This window comes from Chiloscyllium punctatum, chromosome 3, assembly GCF_047496795.1.
Source record: "Chiloscyllium punctatum isolate Juve2018m chromosome 3, sChiPun1.3, whole genome shotgun sequence".
Lineage (NCBI taxonomy): Eukaryota > Metazoa > Chordata > Chondrichthyes > Orectolobiformes > Hemiscylliidae > Chiloscyllium > Chiloscyllium punctatum.
The window spans coordinates 51,208,807-51,233,747 of NC_092741.1; the positions used below are offsets into that span (position 1 = coordinate 51,208,807).

Genomic DNA, 24,941 nt, shown 5'->3' on the forward strand with positions numbered 1-24,941 from the left:
AAACAAATCAAATATGAAAGAGTGTATGAAAAGAGGGTGGTAGTTAATGTAAAAGGCAATCTAAAGTCTTGTATAAATAGTAGAAAAGTGATAAAAGGAGAAGTAGGGCTGATTAAGGGCCAAACAAGAATTTGTGAATGGGGAAGAAGACATGGCTGAAATATTCAATGGATATTTTGCACCTATCTTCAACAAGGGAGAAGGTGCTACCAAGGCCATTATAGAAGAGGATGTATTTCAGACTTGAAATGGAGAAGTGTTGGATAAGCTTACTGTACTTAAAGTCAATAAAGCATCAGGACTGGATAAGATGCATCCAAGGATACAGAATGAAGTGGAAATTGTAGACACTGGCTATAACTTTTCCATCTTTCTTTAATTCAGTTGTGGTGCTAAAGAACTAGAGAATTGCAAATGTTACACCCTTATTCAAGATAAGCGCAGCAATTACAGGTTAGTCAGTTTATCTGTAAGTGTTGAAGAAACTTCTAGAAACAAAATTAATAGTCAGATGGACAAATGTCGATTAATTCAGAAAAGTCAGCATGGATTTACTAAAGAAGAATGTTTTAACTTTTTGCAGAGGTAACAGAGGATTGGTGAGGGCATCGCTGTTTGTAACAAATTTGTGATTTAACTGTATCATGCTACTAGTTCTCATAGTGACCAAGAATTGAACTGAATTTATTCATGAAGCAGGTCATGTAGTAAGAATCATTTCACTGCAGTTTAGGCTGTGTTGTATTATATGTAGCACACTCAGTTTGACTTTAAGAGACGTGCTCATGATGTAATCACTGTTCAATAGCATGTTACCCAAGAGTACAAAGATCTCATATTCCACTTTGCCTCTGATCACTTGAAGCATTACACTGTACAGGAAATGTGGTCCTCAGTTCAGATGCTAGTTTGTGTGAGGAATGAAATGTTTGCACATTGAATTAGTTGTAATAAATGTTCTTTGAATTCTCCAATTCCGTGGTATCCATGCCCCGTTTGTTATGTTGTGGGGGATAACATGGGCATTGTCATGTCAGAGAATACACCTGTGTTGGAGGCAAACTCCCATCAGGCTACAGCCATATTCCAACCTCAACTAGCAAAGCACTATTTATGAAGCTAGAAAAAGAAGACCCATGAAATTCAACTCACTGAAACCCACATGGCAGTCATTGACAAACTGAAAGAATGTTGCTTTGTCAGATGTACCAGGTTTTATATGAGATGATATATAAGGAAAATCCTGCCTTCCTTTTTAATGTATGTTAAATATTCTAGGACAGTTGTATAAGGGCTGAAGCAGACAGTTTGTAAGTTTGATGTCATTTGTGACCCCACAATGATTATTTGCACCATTAGAAATGCTGCTGACTGCTATTTCCATACATTTGCATAACATTTCACCTCAATTTATCTGCTGCTGAAATACTATTCATATCTTCATTAGCTCCAACCTCCCATGTTCTACACTGTCAAACTTGATTTCCTCAAAAATCTTTTTTGTATATTAACTTCTTCACTGTTACCCATGTTGCTTGCTGACTAGAGGATACTGAAGTTTGAAACACTCTGGTTGAATGAAATTTAAAATATGGTCCTTTGAATACAACTCATTCCACCAGCAGAGTTGCTGACCAGCAAAGAGTTTTGAGATTTGTAGATTTTCCTGAATGTCTGAACGCATGCAGAGTCTTTATTAAATGATGCTGAAATAGTTATTAGGGCTATCATCATAAAGTTTAATTTGTAATAATCTATGCCAATATGTGATAACATAAATTTACTGTGTAATACTATTAAAACTTACAGTTGACAAGCAGGGTACTTGGTTAAATTTGCAGTAAGAGTTTTTGCAGGTAAAGATTATTGATCAATTCCAGTTATTTAATTAGATTGTTTCCTTGCAATGTTTGCAGAATGCAGCCCGTATTGTACGAGCACTTTTTGAAATTGCCCTGAGAAGACGATGGCCTGCAATGACCTATCGATTATTGAATTTGTGCAAGATAATTGACAGGAGATTGTGGGGATGGTGTAATCCACTACGCCAGTTCTCGATTTTGCCAGGTCATGTGCTCGCAAAACTGGAGGAAAAGAAACTCACCATAGATAAGATGAAGGACATGCGCAAGGATGAAATAGGTAAGATAATCTTAAATCTTCCTCTAACTTCTGAGAGAATTGGCAAACATCTAATGGTGTGGAACTTAATGGGTTTGGAGGGCATGTAGGCCATTTGATTGGGCAGGAAGGTGCAGGTTAAGTAGAACATAGAACATAGAACAATACAGCACAGAACAGGCCCTTCGGCCCACGATGTTGTGCCGAACTTCTATCCTAGATTAAGCACCCATCCATGTACCTATCCAAATGCCGCTTAAAGGTCGCCAATGAATCTGACTCTACCACTCCCTCGGGCAGCGCATTCCATGCCCCCACCACTCTCTGGGTAAAGAACCCACCCCTGACATCTCCCCTATACCTTCCACCCTTCACCTTAAATTTATGTCCCCTTGTAACACTCTGTTGTACCCGGGGAAAAAGTTTCTGACTGTCTACTCTATCTATTCCTCTGATCATCTTATAAACCTCTATCAAGTCACCCCTCATCCTTCGCCGTTCCAACGAGAAAAGGCCGAGAACTCTCAACCTATCCTCGTACGACCTACTCTCCATTCCAGGCAACATCCTGGTAAATCTTCTCTGCACCCTCTCCAAAGCTTCCACATCTTTCCTAAAGTGAGGCGACCAGAACTGCACACAGTACTCCAAATGTGGCCTAACCAAAGTCCTGTACAGCTGCAACATCACCTCACGACTCTTGAATTCAATCCCTCTGCTAATGAACGATAATACTCCATAGGCCTTCTTACAAACTCTATCCACCTGAGTGGCAACCTTCAAAGATCTATGTACATAGACCCCAAGATCCCTCTGTTCCTCCACCTGACCAAGAACCCTACCATTAACCCTGTATTCCGCATTCTTATTTGTTCTTCCAAAATGGACAACCTCACACTTGAACTCCATCTGCCACTCCTCAGCCCAGCTCTGCATCCTATCTAAGTCCCTCTGCAGCCGACAACAGCCCTCCTCACTGTCCACAACTCCACCTATCTTTGTATCATCTGCAAATTTACTGACCCACCCTTCGACTCCCTCCTCTAAGTCATTAATAAAAATTACAAACAGCAGAGGACCCAGAACTGATCCCTGCGGAACTCCACTTGTAACTGGACTCCATGCTGAATATTTACCATCTATCACCACTCTCTGACTTCTACCGGTTAGCCAGTTTTCTATCCAATTGGCCAAATTTCCCTCTATCCCATGCCTCCTGACTTTCCGCATAAGCCTACCATGGGGAACCTTATCAAATGCCTTACTAAAATCCATGTACACGACATCCACTGCTCTACCCTCATCCACATGCTTGGTCACCTCCTCGAAGAATTCAATAAGACTTGTAAGGCAAGACCTACCCTTCACAAATCCGTGCTGGCTGTCCCTAATCAAGCAGTGTCTTTCCAGATACTCGTAAATCCTATCCCTCAGTACCCTTTCCATTACTTTGCCTGCCACAGAAGTAAGACTAACTGGCCTGTAATTCCCGGGGTTATCCCTATTCCCTTTTTTGAACAGGGGCACAACATTCGCTACTCTCCAGTCCCCTGGTACCACCCCAGTTGCCAGTGAAGACGAGAAGATCATTGCCAACGGTACTGCAATTTCCTCTCTTGCTTCCCACACTCCACCATATCCCTGCAACTACTAGATTAAGTCATTGTTAATGGAATGCTAACTGTAGTATTGAAGGTTACACAACAAACAAATATTAGGAATGTATTGGGTTAATTAGAAAACATCTAAAGTGGTCAATAGATGAAAAAATACCATGGGCAGTTTGGTGATGGGAAAAAGAAACAATCGTTCAGTTGTGTGTATGAACAGTTCTGGATATAAAGAGAAAGAAAATATCTAAACCCCACAATTGAAGGGCTCTTGTAGTACAGTGGTAGTGGCTTTAAGCCTGGGTGCAAGTCCAACCTGGTCTCTGTGACCTAGTTAATCTGAACAGATAGTTTGAGGCTGTTGTGGCACAGTGGCAGTGTCCCTACCAGAAGGCCAACTTAAAGTCCTACCTGCCATGGATGTGTTGGTATAAGATATCTGTACATAAAAGGAAAGGCCAGCTCAAAGGACAGGGAGAGTATATTTCAATGGGGAAGCAAACTGTGTGTGAAGAAATGAAGAAGCTGTTCCAAAGTATCTCTTTATGTGTTTCACAAATAATGTAAAAGTCTGTTATATATAGACCACAGCAAAACTCTTTTCAATGATACTTTCTTTCCCTGTCCCATGATGCTGCATCACTGAAGTGCTGTTTTTTATAAGTGCCTTGCCGACACACAGTGACACAACAAGGCAGGTTGTGTAATTTGTGTGTAACAAACTGGTATCTTTACAGCAATTGGTAAGTTTATGGTTATAAAAATGGTAAATGGTTTTGCTAAAGCTCAGAATTTATTAGGTGTCAGCTGAATTACAAGGTGAAAATTCAAACTTTATAAACAGCTCAAATTGAATATAAAAGAAATCTCTTTTTACATTTGAGAATGTGAAAGTCTAATGGCCTGTTTTCCAACACAGGTACACAGACACACAAAAACACTACTTGATGATTTGATATAATTAGTTGATACTTAGTGCCTTTGGTTGCATTGTTTTTCAACATATCCCTAGTCATAATTTTTATGTAATTCTGTAGATAAGGTTTTGTTTGCTTGCAGAATTAGAATTTGTTTTTAATTGCAGTTAAGTGCAATTAGGTTGCCAGACTGCCATGCCATTTTGAGTTAATTGGGCTTGGTGGAGCATATAAGTCTAACATCACAAACAAAATTTATGATGTCAGGTACAGTTTTATGCAAAGTTTCAGGTTGTTGTAAGTTGAAGTAATTGTTCTTTACTGATTTGAGAAATGAATAAGATGCATTGAATACTCAATGTTGCTTTTGGAGTTAGATTTGAATATATATTACATATTAACCCAGTATGGCTAACCACTCAAAAAAGGCTGTTGAAATTTTAATTTTGTTCCTTCAGAAGGACTGAAACGTTTAATTTCTAACTTTGTTTCATTATTTCTAAGATAGGTGGAGTTGTGGACAGCGAGGAGGGCTGTTGTCGCCTGCAGAGGGACTTAGATATGATGCAGAGCTGGGCTGAGGAGTGGCAGATGGAGTTCAACCCTGCCAAGTGTGAGGTTGTCCATTTTGGAGGAACAAATAAGAATGCGGAATACAGGGTTAATGGTAGGGTTCTTGGTCAGGTGGAGGAACAGAGGGATCTTGGGGTCTATGTATATAGATCTTTGAAGGTTGCCACTCAGGTGGATAGAGTTTGTAAGAAGGCCTATGGAGTATTATCGTTCATTAGCAGAGGGATTGAATTCAAGAGTCGTGAGGTGATGTTGCAGCTGTACAGGACTTTGGTTAGGCCACATTTGGAGTACTGTGTGCAGTTCTGGTCGCCTCACTTTAGGAAAGATGTGGAAGCTTTGGAGAGGGTGCAGAGAAGATTTACCAGGATGTTGCCTGGAATGGAGAGTAGGTCGTACGAGGATAGGTTGAGAGTTCTCGGCCTTTTCTCGTTGGAACGGCGAAGGATGAGGGGTGACTTGATAGAGGTTTATAAGATGATCAGAGGAATAGATAGAGTAGACAGTCAGAAACTTTTTCCCCGGGTACAACAGAGTGTTACAAGGGGACATAAATTTAAGGTGAAGGGTGGAAGGTATAGGGGAGATGTCAGGGGTGGGTTCTTTACCCAGAGAGTGGTGGGGGCATGGAATGCGCTGCCCGTGGGAGTGGTAGAGTCAGATTCATTGGCGACCTTTAAGCGGCATTTGGATAGGTACATGGATGGGTGCTTAATCTAGGATAGAAGGTCGGCACAACATCGTGGGCCGAAGGGCCTGTTCTGTGCTGTATTGTTCTATGTTCTATGTTCTACTTTGTACCTAAGATTTTGTCCCGAGATATCTTTGTACCTAAGATGGCATTGGGAATGGCAACATGATACAATTTTCACTGTACTCATGTACCTCTGTATTTGATTGCACATGATATATTCTAATTCTAATGTGTAAACATATTTAATGACAATGACACAACAAGGCAGATGGATTATTCATTTGACTGCAGGTTTTTTTTGTGGTTTCTTTCACAACACTATTGACTGGTGTATGATATAAAGTGCAAAAAGAGAGTTAAAAGACACAACTTTTGATATGTGTAGGAATGTTATTGTTAGCTGGAAGCATGGAGTTTTTGCAACTCAGGGAGAGGTTATTTGTCTTGTGAAGGATTGTTACAACTTAATCCCACACATAGTTTTTTTTTCTCATAACATTGAGAATTGTTCAGTTTTTGATTTCAGTTTGAATTATCTTTCAAAATTTCCTGTGAACTCTACATCCACCATTTCAGGTCAGACGAGACTGGTGGTCTAGCAGTAATGTCACTAAACTAGTCACACTCAGGCCCAGGCTAATGCTGTTGGGAAGAGTCCAAAACCCACCACATCAGCTGGTGGAATTTAAACTCAACTGAAAAAATCTGGAAATGAAAGTCATCCTCTGTAATGGTGACCATGAAGCCATCATCTGTTTCTGAAAATATCGTCTTGTTCACTGATGTCCTTCAGGGAAGAAAATCTGCTATCCTTACCCAGCCTTGACTGCAAAAGAGTCCAAATTTGCAGTGATGCAATTCACTCTTAATTGCTACTTGATAGGCCCCAGCAAATCACTCCATTCAAGGTCATTTAGTGATTGGGCAGCAAATAGTGGCAAAATAAAGAGATTTTATTGAAATACGTAAAATTCTGAAGGGACTGGATGGTTTGGATACTTAAAGCATGTTTCCCATTGTGGGAGAGACTAGAACCATGGGCACAGAATTTAAAAGTAAGGGTCTCTATTTAAGACAGAAATTAGGTTTTCTTTGAGGGTTGAGTGTCTTTGGAGCTCTCTTCGGAGTATATTGGAAGCAGCATTATTAAATACTTTTACGGCAGAAGTAAATAGGGTTCTTGACTAACAAGGAAGTTGATGGTTATTGGTGATAGGTAAGAATGTGGATTTGTGGCCACTATCAGATTAACCATGACCTTGTTAAATAAAAGACGAGGATAAAGGAGCCCACATAACCTACCCTAGTTCTGTGTTTGTATGGATTTTAGACTTGAAGAATCTTCTGTGTAAGATAAAACATCCTCTCTACTCTCTGACTCACATGACAATTAATTTCAATCTATGAATTCTGGCTATTCTGACCCAGATGTTGAAACTAATCTTGAATACCTCTGTTTGACCTTTCATTAAAATTCTTGGTTTCTCCAATCTCTCCACATAACAGCAGTCCTAAATCCTTGGCAATGTCCTGCAAACCTCTTCTTTAACCTTTCCAAGACCATGACATTTGAATTGTGGTGCACAGGATCATACATAATTCAAGATAGCCAGTGTTTTGTGAAAAAAAATTTCCATGCTTTTTTTTTAAATCATTCATTTGCAGGATGTGGCTGTCTCTGGTTAGGCCATCATTTATTATACATCCCCAATTACCAAAGAGTAAACCACATCTCAGTGGATTTGGATCAAGAGTGGACCAGAACATTTTAAGGACACCAGATTTCCTCCCCTAAATGATATTAATGTGCCAAGTGGGTTTTATGACAAGCGTCTGTGGTTACGTAGTTGCCATTACATTAGCTATTAATTTTAGATTTTTTTTGTTGAATTCATATTTCACCCTTTGCCATGATGACGTTCCAAACCATTTTACCAGAACATTGTCCCGAGATTCTGGATTAATGGTCTAATGACGTTACCACTACACCAGAGCCTCCCCAATGATTTTCACCATCAAGGTAATCTTAGCTAACAAAGATGTTCACAAGCAGAAAACTCAACATTGGTGAGTGTTCCTACCTTGAAGACACGTGATGGTTACCAGAGGCAGGAAAAGGACAAATAAGGGTAAATTTGCTGGAATTTCATAGAAGTCCTACAACGTAGGAGCAAGGCTTTCAGCCCATCGAGTCTACAACGATTGTCCAAAGAGCAGACCCACCCCATCCCTGTAACCCTGCATTTCCCTGGCTAACCCACCTAGCTTGCATATCCCTTGACAGTATGGGAAATTTTGCATTGCCAATCCACCTAACCTGTGCATCTTTGGACTGTGGGAGGAAACTGGAGCCATCCAGAGGAAATCTACACAGACACTGGGAGAATGTGCAAATCCCTCACAGACAGTCACCCAAGGCTGGAATCAGGCCCGGTGCAGTGAGGCAGCAGTGTTAACTATTGAATCATTGTGCCGCCCCTAAGTTACTCACTAACGTTTTAATTTCGAATAAATTTAAATCTAAAATGTGGTTAAAATAGTTTTAAAATGCTAATTGAAATAAGAGTGATAAAGAGGAACACAAAATTTGAAGATATGAAATTTAGTTTTTATATTATAAACACTATTATGATAGTGTTTGTTTTAGGGCCACAGTGTGCAAGCTGAGAACTTGATAAAGCCTTAAATCTGTTGGCGGTCTAGGAAGTATGTGAACATGTGTCTAATATGATTGAGAAATACATGGACACTTCAAAACAATGAGGTTTTAGTGAATACCAGATGCTTTTAGCTTCATGCCTGAGTTTATTTTTGCAGTGGTATGTGTCTATTTGCCTCCATTTTTACAAGTAGTAGTTTGTTTATTTTTAATGGAAGTATATTAAGGCTGGATTTATTTGTCTCCAACCCTCCAGCTAAGCAAATACTTTATGGTCCAAGAATTTATATGAAAATTTCAGAATAAGAGTTGTCTTGAGCAGGAAGAAATTGTTTTGTCTTTAGAAGGAGACCTATTCAATTTTTTTTATGCATATCGACTGAGGTGGCAGACTTACTATTTTTAAATATGACCAGGAATAAGCCACATTTGAAAAAACAGTTTGCTAAATAATATTAGAAGGCAGACCATAGGAAAATTTAATTTGCAAAGAAAGTTATTTCCATTTGATTGTAGACATCTGTCTATTGTTTGTTGAATTGTATACATTTGTTTTTCCAAATTTTATTTTATTGTCTAGGCCACATGTTACATCATGTGAATATTGGTTTAAAGGTGAAGCAATGTGTTCATGAAATTCCTTCTGTAGCTCTGGAAGCGAGCATCCAGCCTATCACACGCACTGTCCTTCGGGTCCGACTGACCATTACTCCTGACTTCAAATGGCATGATCAGGTAAATATAAAATCCATGATGATGGCAAGACATGCAAAGGTGTCATAACTGATTATTACAGCTCACATTTAGTTATCTGCAATATTTGCATATACTTAAGAAAAAGTTGTTTTTAGATAGGGATTTGTAAAAGAAAGATTGCAAAATAATGGAGGTACATACTGTGAATTTGGAGCCACACGTTTGAATGTACTGTTAAGCCATAAAGTAGAAGCTTCTGCTTTGAACTACTTTTATTCATATTTCCTCATTTTTGAAGTTTTAATTAGGTGATGGCTTTCTTTGAGTGGACAGGGTAAGTTTTTGTACGCATTATGCTCTTGTCAATTACTCACTTTTATTAATCTCACAGCTAGAGGGAGCTGAGGCATTTAGTCTGAAAGGAAAAAATACTTTGTTCTTGATAACAGCAACTTGTATTTAATATTGTACATGCAAGATAACAAAAAGCCCAAATGACTTTGAAAAGGAGATCAGACATAAGTCAAATGGGGAATTAAGAAGGCTCGACAAAGGTTTCATTGAATAATAGGTGTCACAGCCGGCGAACCTGCAAAATATACAGTTTATCCCTGTTCTCTGTTTCCTGTCTTTTAACCAATTCTCTATCCGAATTAATGTATTATTCCCAAATTCAGCAGCCTTTACCTGAGAAATGAACATTTTTTGTGGCACTTTATCAAATGTCTTTTGGAAATCCACATATTGCATCTATTGGCTCTGTTTTACCTACCCAAGAAGTACCATCCTCAAAATTTTTCATAAATTTGTCAAGCATAATTTCTCTTTCATGAGACCATATTGACTATATCTGATTTTACTATGACTTTCGCAGCACATTATTAAAGCTTCCTTAAAATTAGATTCACTTTTTTAAAACATCTGACGTCAAGCTAATATGCCTTAGTTCCCTGTTCCTCCTTTCTGAAAGATATATAGAGATTTAAATAATTACACATGTATTTGGTTTATCCTTCCTTTGAAACTATGTAGTCTACAACGTGTACATGCTTTTTTAAAAAATAATTTCTGGCATAAAAACCTAAAAAGTTTAAAATTTGAACACTATTAAAAGGTGTGCTTAATTTTTGTAAATCCAGCATGGGGGTCAGTTCCCTTGAACTCAAGCAACAGTTAAAACTGTAGCAGTGTGTAAACATTAACTTTGTGATAGACCTTATGACACTCTGTAGATCAGTTATAGGGGTGCTATTTGCACCTCAACAGAAATTAATGCAATTTAACCTGAACTAGTTTGCTTTTCCTATGCCTTAATAAGCAATTTAAAACACAGTTGAGATTTCAGAAATGTTACCGTGAATTCAGTGCTACACTCATTTTTGACTCATTTGTGTACAATAGTATTATGATGCATAAAATTCCACTGGGTATTCATCCAAAGTGCTCCCTTAGAAAAGAACTGTTTTATATTTTCGGGATATGTTGCTTACATGTTAAAAATCATTGCTGCTTTTCCACTGTTTGAGGAGGTGTCGTGAAATACTTGATAGAAATAAGTCGTCAAAATATAATAAAGTGTTTCATGTGATAAATGTCACTTTATTTTTTGGAACAGAAGCATTTTCCATATGGTCTATGTGCATTTAGATAAAGAACTTTGACATGATTTTCAATTGACAATTGAAATAGCAAATTTGCAAAATTAGGCCATAAATCGGAAATCAGACTTTCAGCACTATTATTTTGATTTTCACACCCAGGCTTATTATTAATGGAGCTTTAAGTTAAGCACCAGGCTCTTGCATAATTTATCTTTAATTTCACTATGCTATAAAAGACGATTGGTAGACTGCTGGGCCACTTCTAACAGATAAATACTTGTCTTAATGTTTACTGGTGCATTAAAGTTGTATTTATTTTATCTTCCACAGTTCCCTGTTTGAGTGTTTAGTAACTTTTAATGCGTGCAGCTATGTTTAGGTTTATGTCCTTATGGAATTGACAGTGTAACAAGGCAAGATCTTTGGGTCATATGATAATAACTTAGCTAGTCTCGTACTACTTGGATTTTGTGATGGGTGCATTGTATCACAGTGTGAACCATGTCTAAAAACTACCCTAAATAAATAATTAGACCTCAAGGGCTTTAATAGTTTAATGTTGGAGAAGTCAGAACCATTTAATTAATATTAAAAGTTAAATGGGAGGAAATCAGAATTTATGCTGGAAGCTCATTTGTGAGTAATCGCAATGTAAATCTCAAGAAGGCAGAGTCAATAATATTCAGTTCTGCCCATAGATCATCATATTCCACAGATTCAAGCACGAGAGCAGTCAGTTTCATATAACTGCAGAATTGTAGTGAAAGTTTGAGAGCTTTGAGGTGGATGCTGCTCTTGATCTGGTTGCTGACTAAATGTGAAAGTTTTCTTTCTCTTTATGGAGATAGAGCTCACTTTTAGGTTTGGTATTTCCTAGATAACCTGAAATCATACTTCCTGTAACAGTGTAACCCCAGAGCACTGAGTTAGAATCATGACTTTTGTCAGAGGATAGGTGTGTAATGTTATGCAAAATTGAAAAGTTACCTCTCTGTTCAGGGTTTTATTTGGGTACCTGCAATGTAAGTAACTACTGGATGAAGAAGGGAATGGTGTAACCATCTATCGTTTATTTGTGTTCAGAATATACACAATTAAACTTGTGAACTCCACCATGAAAGAAAAATTTGCATATTGTGCACATGCAGCTGTACTGATGAATTAAGATTTGTAGTTAAAACAGGTCATCAAAACTAAATTTAAAGGAAAAAGTTTTTACAAAAAAAAAATCCAGTCTCCAAATCAGAAATTCCTGCATTTGAAAATAAGGTCAGTAGCCGATAGCACCTCTTCAACGTATAGGTGATTACAGTTAACACCTTCAAAAATTCACAATTAACATCATTTCAAGTGCTCACTTTTGAGTCATAAACCGCTGATCCCTTTCACCCATTCAATAAAGTTGTAAGTTAGAAAAGGTTTAACATAATGTTGTGTTAAGCACTGATACCAGATAACTTTTAAGGATAAGGTAGCACAGGATTTGTCATGTACTAGAGTGTTTTTCTTGTTCAATGTTGCTTCTTTCCAGCCATGCTCCTCCCTTCAGGTCATTTCTGCCTGTAGGCTTCGTTACTGCATTATATGTCACAGGCTAGCACTGGGAGTGCTAAAATAGTATTAATATTATGAATGTCACTTGGAATGGTGCATTGTTGCAGAAATGTCCCAGCTCGAAATAAACTGGAAAAACTATAATATAATTTGTATTTTTGCAATAGGAGTGTATTGTGGAAGAACCCAGAGGCTGAATTTTCTCAATCAGCTAATTTGGGGGATTTTCTTGTGCAGTGCTTTCTCTGCCAGCTCTCGCAAGTTATCTCATAAAATTCTCAACTGCCAACCTCATTATACATGCAGCAAGTTGCTATCTCACGTTGTCTTTGGCTCACTAGTAGCAAAGTGCTTGCCACTGCTGAGACCTTCTGAGATTTCTGGTGCCGGTGCCATATTTAAAGCCCAGCTGTGAAAGAGATCAAATGCTACAAGCCAGGACTAACCCTTTACAATACACTCTCCAACTGACTTGGAAAATCAGTCCTGACTGATGAATGACAAGGTTTCTAAACTGTCTTACTGTGAATTTCTGGACTGCTTGCATGAGACCTGCAAGACAGGCCATCGCCTAGTCTCCTGAAGAAGGGCTTATGCCCGAAACATCGATTCTCCTGCTCCTCGAATGCTGCCTGGCCTGCTGTGTTTTTCCAGCGCCACATTTTTCAACTCTGGTCTCCAGCATCTGCACTCCTCACTTTTTCCCATCGCCTAGTCTCAGACTATAATGGTGGAACCCCTGAACCTAAATGGCCCTAGTGGCTGCCAAACTAAACCCACAGACAGATATCAGACAATGCCCTTGAACTGACTGGCAGGACCCCTAAATGACAATAATCCCTTGACTTGACTGAGCATTTTTTTCCCTCAGACATTGAGTTATGCCAATTTAGTTGGAGCTTATTCTGTTTGCCATTTAAGCTGCTGGAACTTGATATAGGTATGACACTTTCATTGCACGGGGCCATGCAAAAACAAGTCCACTTCCTTGACCATTTGTCGCTAGCAAACATGACGTGCTGCCTGGCTTTGTGTGTGCGGTAAAAGTCAGAGCAAGACAGAGTGTGAATTTAAGCTGAGTGACCAGCAAGCATCCAAGCTAAGAGCCGGGACCCCTACTCTTACATGTGAGATGGGATCCAGTCCCTGCATGCACTGTCACCTGGCTATGGAATTGTAATGTAAGGTGTTGGTGAGCTTGAAGTGGTGAACTATTATAAGGGATGTGTGGTAATGATGTGGTGAGGTTGATGCATTTTTAATGCCAAGATCTGTGAACAAAGGATGCAGGTAGTTGCTGCCCATGCAATGTGCCCTGAGATGTTGGGAAATGCTGGCCTAAGTGGATGACTGGAGAAACTTGGTGAGCTGGCAAATTGAGACTTTCATATTAGGAATTGTCACCATCCAATGGAGTGTCACTCCAATACCTGAGATGAGTTGTTAGTAATTTGTTATGACTCATTATGACAGCATCATGCTGGAGATCCAAGCCCTGCTATTCCAAGTCATCACAAAAGTTAAGGCTTTTTTAAAGTTCACAAAGTTCCCTAATTTACCTGACTTCTGCACCCAGATTGATAGAAACGTGCAGCAGGTTTCTGTTTGGAATCTAGAATCGCTATTTATTACAAGTATTAAACCAACTACAGATAAATAATTGTAAAGCCTGTGCATATAGTGTTACTAATAAAAAAGACACTAATCATGTTATAAATTCCTTCTTACACACACATACTCATCTTCTTTCTCTCTCACACACTCTCTCATGCGTGCACACACACAGTCTCTCATGCACAGACCCTCTCAAGAACACACAATCTCACAGGATAAATAAGTTGTAGACCCAAGGGGAAAGCTAGAAAGATAGTTTGGTAATCTTTGTCTCCAGACACTAATGTTGAGGTGATCCTTATGACTTTTCTGCTGTCAAGTGCATTGCTGCAAAGTCTTTCTCCAGTTTCTTCCACTGATTGGTGGAAGATGCAACTCGACAAAAGTGAGGACTGCAGATGCTGGAAACCAGAGTCTAGATTAGAGTGGTGCTGGAAAAGCACAGCAGGTCAGGCAGCGTCCGAGGAGCAGGAAAATCGATGTTTCGGACAAAGCCCTTTGGGCTTTTGCCCAAAACATCGATTTTCCTGCTCCTCGGATACTGCCTGACCTGCTGTGCTTTTCCAGCACCACTCTAACCTTGACTCTGGTGGAAGATGCAAGGTGACTGGAACAGTTACAAAATGTTCCTGACTTAAGTTGAAAGTCACAGCATGCAAGAACTTTTGCAGGAAAGATAAGCTTTTTTTTCAGGTTTACAATGAGTTTTGATTGCAGAAAATAGAGAGATTGCATCTGAGCTGGGGGAGAACAGAATACTTCTCTATCTCTAGCTTGTTCCCAGCTCCAAGCTGTTCAGTTACCTGAAAGTCAATCACATAGTTGTTGGCAGAGCAAAAGGATGATGTCTGGTCACTAATCCAGAGACCATTCAAACTCTTGGTGCCAGCAAAAGCTGCATCAATAAACCCTCTCTGTTCCAAATCATCTATAACCCAAACTGCAATTGCTGCTTGTTCAAACAGTTGTTTACACTGTATTTGGCAGGGCTGGCAAGTTACTTGTCTTTCAAAACTGCAGCCACCCTTTCAAAAACTGCTTTTTGAAACAACATTCCTATTGTTTTCTCATTTAAAAAAAAACACAGAATAAAACAATGGACTTCCCTCAGCATGCAATAGTCACCTAGTAGTGTGATTCTCATCTAGACAATAAACCCAACAAGAGTTTTATTTTTTCATTCTCACCGTAATTTCCTCACAATCTGAACATTACCCGCACATTTCAGGCACTAGGAAAGTTCCACCCAAAATGGTGGCAATGCATGCTCTTTGTTCAAAAAAATCATTTACAGACCATTGTAATAAGCAATTGTACTGGTCTTCAGGGATAAAAAAGAAACAAACAAAAGGATAAAATGCTGTAGCAACTCAGCAGGTCTAGCAGCATATATGGAGAGAGAAGCAGAGTTAATATTTTGAGTCTAATTCGACTGTTCTTCAGAACTGTGTGGAAAAGCTTTGGAAATACAACATCTAGAAATTGGTGGGAGAGAAATTTTTAAAAGCACAGGGAAATGGTTAGATTTGACTTCAATCAGGAAACAGAATAACCAAGATTAATAAAGCTATTTGAAAGACTTAGAATTGCTTCGGGCTCAAATAATAAAGAAGAACTGAAACACAGAACTTACTGGTGTATTTCAGCTGATGCAAGACATTTTGTGCTCTTTTCAATTACTCAAGGTTGACAGGATGAGGTCAGTTTGAAAACAGGTTTCATAAATTGTTAATCTCAATTTAAGTATTGTTAAATTTGATCAGAAGAAATAAACAGAAACTTCATCAATGGTCAATTCTGTAAAACTCTTGTACTGTTTGTCCCTCTATTGTTTTACATTACATGAGAACAGTGGGGATAAGAGATTGAAGAACGATGTAAATTTACCATTGGTAAAATAATCACTCAAATCTCATAGCAATTAGTAATTCACCCACAAATATTAGGAGGACCAAATATCAAGCAATATAAAATGTGGGTTGAGACAACAGGAAATTACAACAACATGGTAAACATAAAGTATATTTGTAACCATGACTACAGTTGTTTAAGAAGGCAGCTCACTACCACCTCCTAAAGGGCAACTATGGACCAGCAGTAAATGCTGGCGAGCCAATGATGCCCACATGTGAATAAAAGAGGTAACCATGGTGATCAAAAAGGAATGAAGACACAGGAGATACAAAAGCCTTATTGATGTGAGAACTGATTTGTATATGTTTAATATTACTTATTTACTTCTATATTCCTCCCCTTAATAATAAAACCTAGAATCAAACATTCTTTGTTCATTTGTTTTTCTGTTATGGAAAACAATGCTGTGGACCAGAGGACCATTCCATAAAGTGTCACACCCAAATTTGGGGAGCCGAGGATGGACACAATATGTACACAATTTCCTTTGCTTTGGCATCTTCTTTAGAATTTTCTTTTTTATTTAAATTTTCTGCCTCCCAAAGTTAATCATCAAATATCCAGTGATATCTCCGTTGTCATTGGACATTCTACTACAATAGAATTACTGCTGAATTCTCCCTAACTGTAATCATTAGTACTACCATCCTGTTATTCACAGATTACTATAACCACACAATAACTCCTACACCCATCTGCAACTTTCTTTACAAATTTGACCCTGTAATCTTTTTTGCTGGTCAATGGCCCTATTAGAACTAGTCTTTGGCCCCATGAACTGAAACTTCTTTCCCAAGTCCTTCTGTCATTCCAGTTTTGAGTCTCTTCTGAAAAGAGACACATTTTTGAATAGCCTTTTAGTCACTTCCCCTTGTGTTCCCTTATTTTGCAGGTATCTTATTTTTATTGTAAATCCGACATACACGTTGGCCTTTCTGGATTTGTTTCTGTGTACGTGTGTGTGAGAGAGAAGGATGGGTCGCAGAGAATTAGACAAAGGGGAATTGTAAGAGTTGCACAGAGAAAATTAATGAAAAGAGATAAAGAATGGTATGCCAGAATTAAGAATAAGTAGGATAGGTGTAATTTTAAATTAGAGTGGTGCTGGAAAAGCACAGCAGGTCCGGCAGCATCCGAGGAGCAGGAAAATCGACGTTTCGGGCAAAAACACTCATCAATTTTCCTGCTCCTCGGATGCTGCCCGGCTTTTCCAGCACCACTCTGATCTAAACTCTAGTTTCCAGCATGTGCAGTCCTCACTTTTGCCTAGCTATTATAAATTACTTTGTATTACACTGAAGTGCTTGAATCAACGGGAATAAGTTGAAGGAGGGCAATCTGTTTGCTAGTGGGAGTCATCCCTAGTACAATAGAGAACGGTTATGATTGTTGGAGGTCAATCGTCTCAGCTCTAGGATCTGACTGCAGGAGTTCCTTCGGCCCAGCCATCTTCAATTGCTTCAATGACCTCCCCTGCATCTTAAGGTCAGAAAAAAGGATGTATGTTGATGATTGCACATTCTCAAATTCCTCAAATACTGAATTTTTCCTATCTTTATGCAGTAAGACCTGTTAAATGTCCAGGCTTGGGCAAATGGGTGGAAAGTAATATATATGCTATACAAACATCAGGCAATGACCAGAGAATCTAACTACCACCCCTTGATTTTCAATGTCATCGCCATCAATGAATCCTCCACTCCCAATGTCCTGGAAATTTAACATTGATCAGAAACTGAACTGGGCCAGTAATGTGTACTCTGGGCACATGAGTAGGTCAGAGACTAGGCATTCAGCCATGAGTCACTCACCTCTTGTTTACAAGATCTATTTCAGAATGGAATATATTCCATTAACCTGGATAGTTGCAGTCCGAACAACACTTGAAGTTTGACACCATCCAGAACAAAACAGCCTACTTGATTGGAACCTTAACCACCATCTTCAGCATTCATTTCCTTCACCACTAATGTACAGTACCCTAAGTATGTGTCACCAACAAGATGCATTGTAGCAACTCACCAAGACTCCTTTGATCTTCCAAACCTGAAAGTTCTGCTATCTACAAGGGCAGCAAATACATGAGAATACTTCCATCTGCAAGTTCCCTCCCAAGACACATACTGCCCTGACTTGGAGCAATATTGCTCCATATTGAATTGAGTCAACATCCTGGAGCTCCCTTTCTAAAAACAATCTGCGTGTCTCTACATCCTCCCAAAATGCAGCACCTCGATAAGGCATCTCACTGCCACCTTCTCCAAGGCAATTAAAGATTGCTGATAGTTATTGGCCAAACCAGTGATGCCTACATCTCATGAATAAATAAAAATTACCCCCAAACTGTAGTGTGCAAGCTTCCTAGCATACAGGCCCCTCTTTGGACCTTGAAGCCATTGGCTCTGACTATCCCCAGGACTGCTGCAGAGAACCTCTTCCACAAATCTGACAGTGTCCCTATGCTGCAGCAGACTTCTTCAGCATCCCAAAATGCAGGCATCCCAATCACAAAGCCCTGAATTGAGGCTTGAAATATTTAAATCAGCTGCCCACCACTCCAGCTTACAACTTGCTAATTTTTTTTACTGGACATTTGCCATCCCAAGGCTAATAAAATTCTACGTATAACAACAAATTAAAGGGGTTTCTAAGAATATCTAGAAAGGAAAAGTGATACGTGGAAGCTCATGTGCGAGAAATATTCTGAGAAAAAAGGAAATGATAGAAACATTATACAAATACATTGCTTCAGTCTTCACTGTAACTATTTTGAAAATTATTAGATCTAAGAGCTTAATGAGAGTCAGGAGGTTGAAGTAATTAATGTTAACAGCAAAGCATGAATGTAATTACTGGGACTGAAAACCACGGATCTCAGATACCACTCAGCCTTGAAAGAGGAGACTACAGAAACAGTGGATGTAACAGTTATCATTTTCCAAATGCTGCAAATATCCCAGAGTGCAACAAATCTTAGTACTGCTATTCATGAAGTAAGATGGAGAGAAAACACAGGTAACTATAGGCTACCTACCCTGACCTAAGTTGAAAAGAAGATGCCAAAACCCATTATTAAGAAAGTGGTAACAGAGCACTAAGAAAGTATAATATGATTAGGGAGTGTTGACATCGTTTTTTGAAAGGGCTGTTTGTTTGACAAATATATTGCATTTTTTTCAGGATAGAGTCATAGATTCATAATGTGCAGAAACAGACTCTTTGGTCTAACTAGTCTACATTGACCATGTTCCCAAACTAAACTAGTCCCACCTGCCTGCATTTGGCCAATATCCCTCCAAATCTTTTCTGTTCATATACTTGTCAAAATGTCTTTTAAATGTTGTAACTGTATCTGCATCTACCATTTCCTCTGGCAGTCCATTCCAATCACGAACCAATCTCTGTGAAAAGATGTTGTCACTTGTCCTTTTTAAATCTTTCTCTTCTCGCCTTAAAATACAACCACTAGTTTTGAACTCCCCCACCTTAGAGAAGAGACCTTAGCTATTCACATTATCTATGTCTGTCATGATTTCATAAACCTCTATAAGGCCACCCCACACCCTCCTAGCTTCCAGTGAAAATAAGGTCCCAGCCTATTCTTATAACTCCAGCCCTCTAGTCCTGGCGGCATCCTGGTAAATTTTTCTGAGTCCCCTCCAATTTAATAATATCCTTCTTATAGCAGGGCAACCAGAGCTGTACACAATACTCCAAAAGAGGCCTCATCAACGGCCTGTACAACCTCAACATGACATCCCAACTCCAATGCTCAAAGGTCTAAACAATGAAAACAAGTGTGCTCAATGCAGCCTTAACCACCCTGTCTACTTGTGATGCAAATTTCAAAGAATTGTGTATCTGAACTCCCTAGGTATCTCTATTCTACAACAGTTCCCAGGGCCCTGCCACTAATTACCCATGACTTGTCCTACCTGCCTATCTTCTTTTCCACCTGTCCACTCCACCCTCCCCCCTAACCTATCACCTTCATCCCCTCCCCCACTCACCTATTGTACACTATGCTACTGTCTCCCCACTCCCACCCTCCTCTCACTTATCTCTCCACCCTTCAGGCACTCTGCCTGTATTCCTGATGAAGGACTTTTGCCCAAAATGTCGATTTTCCTGCTCCTCGGATGCTGCCTGAACTGCTGTGCTTTTCCAGCACCACTCTAATCTAGACTCTGGTTTCCAGCATCTGAAATCATTGTTTTTGCCTTTTTAACTAATTATATTAGTCCTGCCCTTGTTTGTTTAATCAAAATGCAGTACAAAATCAAGTTATATCATGATTTATCCTGAGAAAATCTGAGCCAGTTATCCTTTATTCGACCAGAATTGTCCAAATAGCTGCGAATTACGCTTTGTAAAAGCGCCTGCACCACCAATGTTAAACTAGCCTGTGATTTTCCTCTGTTGTTGTGACGATTCAGAGAATAGATAAACAAAGTGGTAAAATAGTGTAATACAAAATGTAAATTATATTATGAAAAATGTTTTGTTTTCAGGCTAAGCTGCAGCCTTTCATTTTGTAATACCTTTGTAGACTCTCAAAATCTTATTAAAAGCCTCACTACTCTCCGACAGCCAGCGTGTGGCGTGCACTGACTGCAACTAGGTGACTCTTCAGTTATCACTTTCTTGTTCGATTCTCTGTTCCTACCATTGCAACCTTACTTCAGAGTTTTCATGACTTTGAAAATTATTTATACTAAAGTGGGCGGCAGGTTGGCTCAGTGGTTAGTACTGCTGCCTCACACTGCCAGCGACCCAGGTTCAATTCCACCCCTGGGTGACTGTGTGGAGTTTGTGCATTCTCATGTCTGCATGGATTTCCTCCCAAAGACCAAAGATGTGCAGGTTAGGTGGATTAGGCATACTAAATTGCCTATAGTATCCAGGACTGTGCTAGGTGGATTAGTCATGGGAAATGCAGGGTTATGGGGATTTGTTGGAATGCTTTTCAGTGTTGACTTGATGGGCTGAATGGCCTGCTTCCATGCTATAGAAATTCTGTGAAACATCTTTGCACTGTATTTCACTATTTTACGATCTTGCTTACCTGTTCTCTGAAAAGTTGCAACAGCACAGAGGAAAATCACAGGCTGGTTTAACATTGGAGGTAGAGGATCTTTTACAAAGTGTAATTCTCAGCTACTTGGACAAGTATGGTCTAATAAAGGATAACCGGCTCAGATTTTCTAAGGATAAAGTATGATGCAACTCGATTGAGTGCTTCACTAAGGTGGTGGAAAGGGTGAATGAGGGTTATACTGTTGGTGTATACATGAACCTGCGAAGGCATTGGATCAGTGCCATGTAATAAGTTTTTTTAGAAAAATTGAAACCCACTGAATAAAACAGACAATCGTAATATTGATATGAAATTACCTAAGGGATAGGAACCAAAACTGTGGTGACTAGATGTATGCAATTCCCTAGAGTCAGTACAGGGAGCAAATTTTCTATGCCGCAACCTTGGAGATACCAGTGCAATTAGGAAATTTATGGATGACATAAAACTTGGAAATATAATGAACAGTTAGAAAGAAAGTAGTAGACTTCAGAAGGACATTGAGAGGTTGAGTGGCATAGTCTGGTGCAGGACAGCTGAAATTCAACACCAAAAAGTGAGAGTGATATATTTTGAGAGGAAGAGTGAGCAGCAAGAACCAGCTAAATGCTACAAAATTAAAAGGGATGAAAAAGCAGAGGTATCTGGTGGTGTCTTAATATCTTGAAGAATAAGTGCAGAAAGCTGTTTATGAAAATTATACGGAGTGCTTGATTTTATACATAAATACTTTGGGCAGAATTTTCCCCTGCTTGGTGTGGTATTGACAACAGCAAGAAAATTGGAAAAATAATGGCAAGAATGAAACAATCAGCATCTTGACATTGAGAGAAAGTTTTCCAATTCTCCCATTCATCTTTAAATGTCAATTCCAGAATAACGTTATCAAGCAGTGATCAACTTGGTTCCATGTATTTGCATGTTGTTATTCGCCCAGCTTGCCTTATTTATACACCACTTGGTGGACCAACTATCAATAAATTTCCCAAATGGCTTTTACCGAAAATGTTAATATTTTGCCACAGAGTATTAAAGTTAGGAAGTTTTATTGAACTTCTATAAAACACTAGCTCAGCACTAGTTGTAGCATTTTCATTTCTGTGCATCATGAGGAAGAACTATTCTTGTGAAGAGGTACAAAAGATATTCGCTTGACTAGTTCCAGGGATGAAGGATTACAGTTATATGGAGAGACTGGAGAATTTAGGTGTGTTTTCCTTACAATAGAGAAGTCAAACAGAAGATTTAATAGAACTGTTTAAAATAAGGAAGTGCTTAAATGAACAAGTAAAGAAAAATATTTTCTGCTGGATAAAGGGTGAATGACCAGGGAGCACAGATTTAAGTTGAAGGCCAAAAGAACCATTGGTAACATGAAAAAAAGTGTTTTTGCACAGGTAGTGAGGATTTGCATTTCACTGTCTGACACAAGCTTTTAAAAGGAGTTGGATAAAAATTGAAAGAAAAAAAAAACTTCAGGAATATGAGGATAAAGCCTGAGAATTGGACGAACTAGATTGCCATTTGATAGAGCTGGGACAAATGTGTTGGTCCAGATGGCCTCTTCCTTTGCTGTAATATCCAATGGTTCAAAATAATAATAAAATTGAAAGTACTAGAGAAGCTCAGCAGGCCCAGCAGCACCCATGGAGAAGCAAAGTTCACAAAATATCATTGGACGTGATATGTTAACTCTGCTTCTCTCTGTACAGATACTGTAAGACCCCCTGAGTTTCCCCAACCCTTCCTATTATCATTTCACATCCCAAGCATTTACAATACTGTATTATGTACTTATTTTTCTTTCTCTGACACTGGCTTCATTTCCTTCAAACTGCTTTAAACAGTGCTGCAGTACTAAAATTAATTGATTGCCTTTATTCCCTCAGACTCACGGATCTGTTGGTGAACCTTGGTGGATTTGGGTGGAAGATCCTGTGAATGACCACATATATCACTCTGAATACTTCCTCCTCCAAAAGAAGCAGGTGAGATGTAACCACATAGCTAATGCAGTCATGATATTTTCACCACACCCACCAAGTTGTATCTTTGGCGGCTATCACAGTGAAGTAGAATTGACATATTGCTGCAATGCGTTTCTTACAGGAAACGTGTTTTTGTTTGGGAATACAATTGAAGGTTGTTTTATTTTCACTGCATAAAACACTATACTTATGTCTGAAAGCTCTTAACCATGATTTGATAACTTTGTAAAGTCAATTCTGTTTTCCAAATATGTGTTATCTGCAATATCCCACTGTTCCATAGAGCAATTATTTAATCCTATTGATCAGCCCTTTCGAACTTTCCTGGAAACAGTTAAAGTTGCTTCAGTAAACTTGTTGATTTATGTTTTGTTCTTCAGCATTGAAATCATACAAGACCATTAGAGACATACAAGATAATCAGAGGGTTAGATAGGATGGTCAGAGAGAGCCTTTTTCCAAGTATGGGGACGGCAAACACGAGGGGACACAACTTTAAAGTGAGGGGAGATAGGTATAAGACAGATGTCAGAGGTAGTTTCTTTACTCTGAGAGGAGTAAGGGTGTGGAATGCTTTGCCTGCATCGGTAGTAGATTCGCCAAGTTTAAGTGCATTTAAGTCATCATTGGACAGGCAAATGGACGTACATGGAATAGTGTAGATGGGATGGGCTTCAGATTAGTATGACCGGGCCGTGCAACATTGAGGGCCGAAGGGCCTGTACTACGCTGTAATGTTCTATGTTCTATTGAGATCAGTCAGTCCTTTTCAATTTGGCTTGAATGAAAGATGTGGATTCCATTGTCTGGGTAGCACTGCTACTTTTTCTGGTTGATCCCAACGGTTTTACTAATAATCTTCTTAAGTAAGAATCCTGCAACATAGTATACAAGAAAATAATGTGAAGGCACAATTTATGATGAAAAGAAAACAACACTTAAATTCACAGTTGGCAGTTTTCTCTGGATACTTTGATATTAAAGAGACTTTGAGATGGTCATAAGATGATGTTGAACAGTGTTTCCTTGTTGATAGAAAAGTTAAAGCATAAACAAGGAAAATCTGCCTTGGATGGTCATAAATAGTTCATTAAGAATCTCTGTGCAGCACATTTAAAAATGTTATGCAAGTACAAACAGTAGTTAAAAATTGTCCAAACAGCTGAACAGTAAAATAGGTCATCACTGAGGATGGTGAGCATAATTGCAAGCCATGCTTATCTTTCACTACTCACTTGCTGCTGTCTGTGATGCACCTGCATCATTCCTTTTCATCTCCTTGCCCATGATGTCTCTGCCTTAGATTGTACTTCAGCATAGGGTCTAGCAGTCTGACCTACCTGTCAACTGTAAAGGTTAGACCGAGTTACAGGGGGCGGTGCAGAATGCTGTCATTCAGAGCAAGGCCAGTTCTTGCTGCATGATTGCCACATCACTACTACCTTTTTTTAATTCATTCATGGCTGGGCCAGCATTTATTGCCCAAAGGGCAGTTAAGAGTCAACCACATTGCTATGGGTCTGGAGTCACATATAGGACAGACCAGATAACGATAACAATTGCATTCCCAAAGGGCTTTAATGAAATGAATTTTCTTTCCAACAATTCACAATGGATGGCCATCATTAGACTCTTAAATTTCAGATATTTATTGAATTCAATTTCCACCATGTGCCGCGTTGGGATTCGTACCCAGGTCCATAGAGAATTACCTTTGTCTCTGGATTAACAGTCCAGTGGTAGTACCATGAGGACCTTAGAATGTATGTTTTGCCCAATCACGAGGCTATTCATGTCAATTAGTGAAATTTCTTGTGACGCCGAATCCGTGTAGTCAGGGCTCATATCTGTTACATCTAAAGCCAATAGTATCATTGAGTAACTTCTTTCAATGCTATAATTGTTCCACCCATCTCTCTGAAA

General features: G+C 39.0%; 1 protein-coding gene across 3 annotated transcripts in view; it reads left to right on the top strand.

Moving 5' to 3' along the window:
- ascc3 (activating signal cointegrator 1 complex subunit 3) overlaps window positions 1-24,941 on the top strand; it is a 550,255-nt gene that overhangs the window by 353,473 nt on the left and 171,841 nt on the right. For all 3 annotated transcript variants that reach the window (XM_072553139.1, XM_072553156.1, XM_072553148.1), the window contains exons 21-23: window positions 1,917-2,142; window positions 9,155-9,309; window positions 22,920-23,018. In XM_072553139.1, coding sequence (XP_072409240.1) covers window positions 1,917-2,142; window positions 9,155-9,309; window positions 22,920-23,018 — 480 coding nt within the window. The remainder of the gene's footprint in view (window positions 1-1,916; window positions 2,143-9,154; window positions 9,310-22,919; window positions 23,019-24,941) is intronic.